At 40.7% G+C, this 9,928-nt stretch overlaps 1 protein-coding gene across 1 annotated transcript in view; it reads left to right on the top strand.

Moving 5' to 3' along the window:
* Positions 1 to 2,519, top strand: part of WIF1 (WNT inhibitory factor 1) — a 109,356-nt gene extending 106,837 nt beyond the window's left edge. The window contains exon 10 of the mRNA XM_007942742.2: positions 2,398 to 2,519. Coding sequence (XP_007940933.1) covers positions 2,398 to 2,519 — 122 coding nt within the window. The remainder of the gene's footprint in view (positions 1 to 2,397) is intronic.
* Positions 2,520 to 9,928: the final 7,409 nt, after the last annotated feature.

Below are 9,928 nucleotides of genomic sequence, written 5' to 3'. Positions count from 1 at the left end.
GGAAGTAGGATTGCCCAACCTTCCTTCCGAGGAGTGGCTGGTGGGTTTGAACTGCCAGCCTTCTGGTTAGCAGTCAAGTGCTTTAGCCACTATGCGTTTAGGCTATACTAAACCATTGATTTGATTCTTTTTCACCCACTGAATTGACTGAATTGTTGATAGAATTGGTTTTTGGTGATCACAGTGTAATAAAAATGCAGTACCTCTGAAAAATAGCTCTTTACCCAGGTAGTAGTGGTTGAATGGCATCCTTCAAGGACACAGGGGGAAGCTTTCTTTGGACTAACAGACCCATAGAAGACTAGCCATTTCTGGAGCCATTTTGGAAGAGAATAAACCAAACCCATTATGCTACCCTCAACTGGATACAGAGTTCAAGGCTTGTCACATAATCCTCCTAATTTTGCAGAAGTCCTTGGGCCCAGGGATGGCCTGAGATAATGAGTATCCATCCCAGAACTCAATTACAAAAGTCTTCTGGGACCTATCCTGGTGACTACCAAGAGTGGTGAAGAGACAAGACAAGCACAAGGGATACAGTTCACTCTGATATAATTGGGTCACTCTTCCAAAAAGAAGGCAACTGGGGGAGGCCCTCATGTACAAATGAGCAAGTCTGACATGTCTGCCAGTCCACAAATAGTACCTGCCCACCCCTTGTAAACCACGAGAGCTCTGATGGCATAGCAGATAAGGCATTTGGCTGCTAACCAAAAGGTCAGTGGTTCAAACCCACCAGCCACTCTGTGGAAGGAAGATGGGGTGATATACTTGGATAAAGATTTAGAGCCTCAGAAACCCAATGGGGCTCTCTATGATTCAGAATCAACTCGATGACAGTGAGTTTGGTTTTTTGGGTTTTGTAAACTGTAAGGAGCTCTGGTGGTATCGTGGTTAAGGCATTTGGCTGCTAACGAAAACGTCAGTGATTCAAACCCACCAGCAGCTTCATGGGACAAAGATGAGGCAGTTTGCTTCTGTAAAGATTTACAGCCTTGGAAACCCAATGGAGGTCGCTATGAGTTGGAATAGACTGATGGCAGTGAGTCTGGTTTGGGTTTGTTTTCTAAACCATGCTGCTGAAAGCTCTTGTCACCTATGTACCACTGTCAGATCAAAGCATTTCATCAAGAAGATGCCCTGGTGCTTCATGAAAATGCGGTTGTGTTTTTGGGAGGGGCCACCAGCCATTTTGCACATTAGCAGAGAGAATCAAGCTGAAAGAGTGGGTTTATTTTGACTGGAGGAAAATGACAAAGAAGCTCAGAGGCACAGAGTTCGGCTAAGAACAGACTCCCTGTACAGTGGCTCATTGGGAGGTCCCATCATCCAGACATGTTAGCGGGGAGGAGGATACCGGAGACAGACTTGCCTGCGTAGGCTCACCCTCACCAGGAGGGAGGTTTGGGCTTCATGGGTGGCAGAGTGAGCAGCCTGGTAGGGATTTACTCCAGCACATTGTTGGCTCCTATTTTGACCATCCCATGGAGCTACTAGCCTACATACTGACAATTCAAAGAAACATTATTCAGGAAAAAAGTATTCCGTTCTCAGTAGTTAATAGCATGATGGCATTTAAAAACCTCAAAGGGCAAATGAAATGCCAAACTTGATTCTCAAGCACAGGAAGATGGAGGCAGACTTTTAAAATATATTTACTGTCTTGGGTCATTTTTAGGAAATGGGTAGAATTGAGTCAGTGTTCTAAGCACCTCGAAAAGGTCATTCTCCAAAAGCTCACAAGTAGGAGTCTTTGATGGCTCTTAAATTGTGAAACCCAGTGTTCCACTCCACTTATAGCCTAGCCAGAAACAGATAGGATGCCCACTTTTTGAACATTGACAAGGATTTGATTCAAATCACAACCCTTTCTCTAACGTGTGACAGGAGCCCTAAATTCTTATAAAATTCCTGTATTGTGTAAGTGCAATAGCCACACCCACTGAAGTGACCTACATGAAAAGTGAGATTTGTCATGTTGAATTGGATCAATATGATCTAAGTTAGTTTCGTGATGCAAAAGACTAATGACCACATCCTCTGCAGAACCACCACTGCAGTCAAGCCTCAGTTCTAGAGCTTTACCAACCCTTGGATAGAGAATAGCCTTCAATTCAGTCACAGTCATCCAAACTGCATGAAGGTTCCTGCATGACCACAATATGTAGTGAGTCAGAGATTCCGTGGAGGCCAAATTTGATGGAGTTAATAAAGGGGATTTCTTTCAACAGAGTTTTGAACCTGTAGTGTGTCATCATTCAGGTAGCTTTTTGTGGTTGCCGTGGTCTTTCGCTCTGGGTTGAAAAGGGAAAATTGGTTTATTTGAACGGTTAATAACAAATCTGAAGAGCCTGTTTTTGTAGTTTCTTTTCTTTTAAGCTGTGAATAATTTTGCAGGGTACGGAGCCAGCCTCATGCATGCCCTGAGGCCAGCAGGCGCCGGGCTCAGGCAGCACACGCCTTCACTTAAAAAGGCTGAGGAACAGCAGGATCCACCTGAATCCAATTACATCTGGTGAACTCCGACATCTGAAACGTTTTAAGTTACACCAAGTTCATAGCCTTTGTTAACCTTTCATGTGTTGAATGTTCAAATAATGTTCATTACAGTTAAGAATACTGGCCTGAATTTTATTAGCCTCATTATAAATCACTGAGCTGATATTTACTCTTCCTTTTAAGTTTTCTAAGTGCATCTGTAGCATGATGGTATAGATTTTCTTGTTTCAGTGCTTTGGGACTGATTTTATATTGTCAGTGGATCAGGTTAAAATTTTGCCTTTTCAGTATGTAGTTAGCAGATAATTTTCAAAATTACAATGCATTCATGGTGTCCTGGGGCTGGGGAACATTAGAGAGGGTAAATTCATCAAAAGTGAATAAATCACAAGGTTTTGGATGAAGCAGGTACTACTACCAAAATTACACCATTTCAAATTCTATTGTCATGTATTTAGATGTTTTACATTTTTAAAAATTGCTCTTATTTTTTAACTCACAATACAACATATTTTGACTTTATCATTATTTCAGAGAATTTGATATTTTTAAAAAAAGCAAGCAAACAAAAACACTGTGGTAGTGGCATTTAAACAATATAATATATTGTAAACACAATAAAATAGGGACTATAATGTATGAACTTTTTGCATTGGCTTGAAGCAGTATAATATATTGTAAACAAAACACAGCTCTTACAAAGTAGACGTTTTATACTATTTGTATGTATAAAATAAAGGTGCTGCTTTAGTTTTCTGACTTTTGTATGGAGTGATCTTTGCAAGTGCTACCTTATGGAAATAAAGTTGGCTGCCATTCAATGGTATTTGATACTTTGGAGTATCATAAAGATGATAAGATGTTCCACTCTCTTAACCAGTCTTAGTTCTCCAGAGGCATCCCTTCCTTCTAGCTCTTTATCTCTGTCAGCAAGCTAATTTGGGGCATCCCTTCAAACGGATCATCTTTAAACATATCTTCCACATTTATTTACAGATGAGGTATGTGAAGAAGAGGTACAAAAGGAGAGCTGCTAGCAGGGTTCAGCTTCACGTTCCCTATCGCAGGTAGTTTGGCTCTGTCCCTAAAATCCTATGCCCTTCCCAGCAAACAAGAGCTTTACTGTTAAGTCCAGCCAAGCTACTCAGAGGGAAGTATTGAGCATATTGTTACTTGACCCTGTTCCTTGAAATTCTGACCACCACCTCAAGTGACTTCTCAAAGTATTCCCTTCAACCATATAAACCAAAAAAACCAAATTCACTGCCATCGAGTTGATTTCAATTCAAAGTGACCCCTCGGTTTCTGAGGCGGTATCTTTATGGAAGTAGATTGCTCAATCTTTCCTCCCATGAGTGGCTGCTGGGTTTGAACCGCCAGCCTACTAGTTAGCAGTCAAGTGCCTTAGGCACTACACTGCCAGAGCTCCTTTCAACCATATACAAAAAACCAAACCATGTTGCCACGTAGTCAGTTCCAACTCATAGCCACCCTACAGGACAGAGTAGAACTGTCCATAGGGTTTCGAAGGCTGTAATTTTTACAGAAGCAAACACTTATACCTTTCTCCCTTAGAGTCACTAGTGGATTCAAACTGCTTACCTTTAGGTTAGCAGCCAAGCACTTAACCAGGGCTCCTTATCATAAACAGTACTCCTAAAAGGAGTGTTGGTGACTAGATGTTATTTTTTTTCTTCATCTCATACAATGTTCAGTGATCTATATGACACAGTTTTAGCTTAATACAGCAGGCATAGCCAGCTCTGCTGGAAGCAGAGAGAACTGTTTTCTGTGGCATTTCATTAGGAGGTCATGAAAGGCAAAGTGCTCTTAGTAACGTGGACAGTTGTAACAGATAAGATTGTTTATTTTCATATTCCTCAAGAAGGCACAAATAATCACAATAAAGTACAGTTTAATAAAATCATTTCTACTAAGATAGGTGAGAGGAAGGTGGAAAGGTTGATATAGTGAAGTGAGCAATTTTTAGATTGGGTAAAGGAAAAACGCTGCCATTTCAGAATTTCCTAAAGCAATGAAAAGAAAGAAAATAAATGATTATCCACAGACGGGCGTTCCATCACACAAGTCTTAGGCAGTTTATGCAAGTGGTGTAAATATAAAAATTTAATAAACATATTGAATAAATGTCTTCCATATGGTTCAACATTTAAAAAAAAATAGAACCCATATACAGGAAACTGATATTGTAAAACTAAGTATTCAGGTGTTCTGTAAGATTTTTTGAAAACTCTAATGTAGATTCCAAATGTAAATTGATTTTTCACCTGTTTACTGGTTTAGTGTCAATAACAGTATCAAAATTACAAACGAAAGATAATTTTCATTAAGCTTTGGCATTGCAGGATTTTTCCTTGGCAGCAGATTTACATTCTTACTCATGTTCGCTTTGGGCAACTGTTGAAATTCCCTGGCATTTCTTGAAAGCAACTGGCAGTCCACTGGGTGACAAGAGAAAACTACTTAGAGATGACAGATATCCCACAAAATCCACAGAAGATTACTACTAGTTGACTCACTAAATGGTGAATACTCTGCTTCCTGCTCTAATGGACAAGACGATAGATGGCCTAGTCCTGAACATCATACATATGGATCCATGGCTGGGAGAAGAACAACAGGAGCGCAGAGAGCCGTGGTCAGCGATAATCCAGGAATAGGACCAGCACCATAAATTGACAGGCCAAGAGCAAAATGAAAGTGCAGGCCCCCTTGTTAACAAATTAGTAAGACTAGAGACAGTGACAGCAGAGCATTAAAGCATGCCTGGGGGCCTTCTTCCTGGCTATCTACTTCCATAGGATCACAATAATTGAAAACCATATTGAGTGCAGTTCTACTCTGAAACATGGTGTCACCATGAGTCAGAATTGACTCAACAGCAAAAGGTTTGGTATTTCTTGGTAGGTGGCCCTTCTTAGTGTGGCACCCTGCACAGTTCACACATCCATGAAGCAAGTTCCTAGGCCCACATATGAGAAAGTTCAGGTAAGATGCAAAACGTTTTCCTCTCCTTAGGAACTGCTGAGATTTTATCTCATGTACTTTGGATGTGTTATCAGGAGGAGGACATGTCTATGAAGAAGGACATCATGCTTGGTAACAAAGAGAGTCAGCAAAATAAAGGAAGAAGACCCACAACAAGATGGATTGACACAATTGTCTCACTTATAGCAATGTCATAGCAATGACTGTGAGGATGGAACAGGGCGAGGCAGTGCTACGTTCTGTTGTACACAGGGTCACTCTGAGTCGGAAGCAACTCAATAACACTGAACAACGTCAAACAACAAGAACTGGCCAAACGAAGTTTTTTTCCCTTGCTTGTCCCCCAACATTTCCCCACTCAACTTCAGTCTCATGTCTGGCCTCTAGGACCCAGGCTTTGAGAATGGAGGACTCATTAGCCATCAAACCAGTTAAGGTTTACTGAATTTCTTCTGTATTAATATTGCAAACATTAAATTAAGAAAGAAAGTTGAAGGCAAATTAAGGGGAAAAAATTATTGCTTTGTATCAAGTCAAGTTCTTTGAACCTTAGCTCCTGCTTATGAAAGAAAGAATTTGAAGCTTTGAGTTTATAGCTCACATGGGAAAAATATTTCTCAGAATTCTGTAAACAATATACTTTAACCAACAGGATAATCTTTGGTTATTCCAATTTACAACTGCTGTTCTTTATTAGCAGTCAGAAACCTGGCTGAAGCTTGGATCTTAAGCCTTGTGGCAGAAATAAAGTTCATCCCCACCCATGGAAGCTTGAGTCAATGAAGAGACAAATGACATTCTCCAGAAACCCCAAAGACAAAGTCTCCAAAGCCCAAATTAGTCGTGTCACTTAAGGAAACACCCAAAGCTAAAAAAGCAAGTCTGATTTTCTACTTTGTAAAGATAAGTATTTCTTACTTTCTTACTTTCTCAGAGTTTGCATTTGAGCCTGAAACATAACACATTTTGGGAAAGAGCAAACTGCATCTACAGCGGCAAGGCCAGCCATGGACACCTGGTCCACTGGGCATCTTGAGTAATGAATCCCTGGCTTGTGCCACAAGAGCTAAACTCTAAATAGTCTACTGGAGTTTTAAAGCTACTTTGCTTTTCAGTCATTTGGATCTCCTGCCCTCACTTTGTTTATTTGGATTACGTACTAAGTTGTTTCTAAACCAAAACCATACGAGGAGGTAGTTACAGAATAACAAGCTAAGGTGAGCCTTCAGGCTACAGTCATCCTGGCTCCACATTTAAGCCTCTCTTGAAATGATGATGTGAACACAGGTTATTCCATGACAACTTGCCTCGGTATAAGTGGCTGAAGGAAATTACTATGGCGGTTGCTCCTATGGAAGAAACAAATGATCTTTGAAACAGACCATCATGTGAAATTGAAGCAAATTGTAGCTTCAGCAGCATTGCCAAGAATCCAGCAATGCTTTTACAAGTGTGCCAAACTGAGACCATGAGGTTGACATTTCACAGACACGCATTATTGAGAGTCCTAGCAAAGTAGAGTAATAGGAGAACCAGTACGGTAGCTTTCAGCTAAGGAACGTTAGCCCTGCACAGAAGCAGCATTCCAAACTTTTTACAGAGCCGTTCTATAGAAATTCTGGCTCACAGCATCTCTGTGAGGGGGTTATTATTTCTAAAGAGAAACTGAAGCCTAGGGTTTACTGAAGATCACAATACAATTTAGAAGCAATAACCAACCTACTACAAGGGATCCTAGATTGTGTCCTGGAGAACACTAGTTGCTTGAGATGTTAATAGAAGTCATATGAAAGTGGGATTCTGGGTCAAATAAGTCTAGGAGATGGAGTGGGAGTGGGGTAGGACCAAGTTACGAAGGTGACTTTATTGTTGCAATTCTTAGAGCCTTTACTAAACTATCACGTATCATACATCTCCAAGGCGGAACTAGTATACAGCATTCCCAAAAATTATTTGATCATAAAGGACTTTTCCCCTTGAGCAGTTTCCAGGAATAAGGTTCCATGCAGCATACTTGGAGAAACACAACTCTAGGAATTAAAGTCCCTGAAGTTAAGTTTTCTTACACTCTCCTTTTCCCCTCAGCATTATTAATGTTTTTCTAAAGGTTTTAAGCTAATTAAAAGATATTTAACTTGTAACTTACAACACAAAGAACTTCTGGTATAAATTATAAATCAGTTTTAGGTAATTTGCTTATTTTTCCCCTATGTATTCCAGAATAAATTGATCTATTTTCTTCTAGCTTTAATCACTTATATATATACTCACGTCACAAAGCAGTTTAATTATTGTGAGCATTTTAAACTTCAGATAAAAGTTTACAATTTATGGAATTAGTCTCATGAACATAAGGATAAATGGAATCTTTATATACCTCATCCTCACTTATCAACTCTTTCGTTGACAATCTTATTATCCAATATTTTGCATTTACAATAATAGTAAAGTATCTACGATCCAGCATATAGGCTGACCATTTACATTAGGTAGATACACTCCTTGGAGAGATCAATCATGGGAGAACAGAAGTGCAGTGTATGCACAGAGAGACAGCTTGGGGGACAGGAGTACATGGGAGGGAAGAACACAGGAAAGAGGTAACCATGGGGAGGAACTGGGAAGAGAGCTGTACGTTGTAGGAAATTGCAGTTGGTGTCATGAGACAAAATGTGTATGAACTGCTGTGTAGAAAATGCATTTGCTCTGTAAACTTTCAACCAAATCACAACAAAAAATTAAAAAAAAAAAAAGAATCTACTATCCAACTATTAATGATATACAGAGTTCAAAATGGAGTCGTGCCAGTGAGCAGCACGCTTTATCCCTCTGGCATCTAAGGTCTTGGAAAACTAGCCACACAGTTTGAATTAGGAATTTTGGTGCTCTGAACAGCTCATAGAATCAGAGTGTATCAAACACGTTAGAGCAGAATTAGAGGAAAGGCACAGGGAGATAATTTAGGAAAGAGCTACTAGAGGAGGATGGACAGGCACCGGAGAGAGGCATTGGAAACTCTTCTGGAGCAGTCACTGTGTGCTGGGCTAGGGCGCCCGCCTGAGTTCCCTGAGCCAAGAGGGAGGACGCCTTATAACAGCTTACCAGCGACCACTCTAATATTCCGGTGGGCAGCGGCAGAGACTTGCCTCCAGCAGCTGATCTTGATTTTTTGGAGGTAATTTGGGTCTTCTGGGTGCTGGCGGTGGGCACGGACACCTCTGCTGAGATTTAGAGGAAAACTTACTGTTGTGACAGGAAGGGTAGCTCCCTTCCCTCCCAGTGGGTCACAGAGTTGACTGGGGTCAGACTGGGAGACATTGTGCTTTTCTTTGTCACAGAGATTGAAACCGCAGGTCACTAGCAGGTACTCCCCTGACCCTAACACAGCTGAAACTGCATGCATCTTTGGCGCAGGAGCTGGATGGTATCACAGACAAACTCCAGAGCTGGCCATTAGCGGTCTGGTGGGATTATGTCAGCACCACAGGCAGATGGAACAGGGAGAGGGAAGAAACTGCACTCCTGGGATTTTTGCCTTGGAGCTATTTTTGGCGCTGTCGGGCCGTGGAGGAGGGATCTTTGAGTGTGCCTGAAATTGGCGGAAATTTGCGATGCTTTAACAATAAGAATCTTTCCTGAGGTTGAGCTGCAGTCTTGCAAATAAATATGACATCAAAAATAGCCTGCTCAAAGCCCTAGAAACTGACCCTAGGAACACAAAGCTTTCCTTCTTCTGCTCCCACCTTCTCTGCCAATATCTTCACTCACTCAATAGAAGAAAACGTATTCATCCAATTATCATAAAATCTCCCACTTCGAACTCTAAACCCTCTTTATGACAAACAGAAACACATATCCACACTACACACAGAGATTCTACCACTACAAAGAAAACAGCAGAGCGACCCAATACACTTGAATCAATAATAAAATAAAACACACCAGCTTCACCTTTTCAAAATATTAAACCATCAAACCAAGACAAAACAGATCAATATGTAACCAGCAGCTAGTGACAACCTAAAGAGACAGCACTGTACCAGACTCCAGGGACTTAAGAAGAGGTTCTGCTTTCCAGTAATCCTAACAACTCTCTGGATGTGCACTGCACGACTGAAAAGGTCCTAGTCTACACCATCTTCTTCTTTTTTTTTTTCCTTTCTCTCGTGATTAACCCCGTCCCTTGTGGGTTTGTTCTGTTTTTGCTTTTATTTTCTTTTGTATTGTTGGTTTCTTTCTTTCTTTGTTTTCTTTATTCATTATTCTCCTTCTCTACGTTTTTACTCTCAGTGACCTATCCCCAGATATTGCATATTTATCTGTTTTCTTCTTCTTTTCCCCCCTTTTTCTTTTTTTTTGGGGTTACTGGTCTTGTGTGATTTCAGGGTGTATTTTTTGTCCATGTGCTTATAGTTTTTTC

The sequence above is a fragment of the Orycteropus afer genome, unplaced genomic scaffold (genome assembly GCF_000298275.1).
Source record: "Orycteropus afer afer isolate SDZICR_OR568_19922 unplaced genomic scaffold, OryAfe1.0 scaffold00097, whole genome shotgun sequence".
Classification (NCBI taxonomy): domain Eukaryota; kingdom Metazoa; phylum Chordata; class Mammalia; order Tubulidentata; family Orycteropodidae; genus Orycteropus; species Orycteropus afer.
The sequence above is the reverse complement of the archived record's forward strand: the minus strand, read 5'-3'. Positions and strand labels throughout refer to the sequence as shown.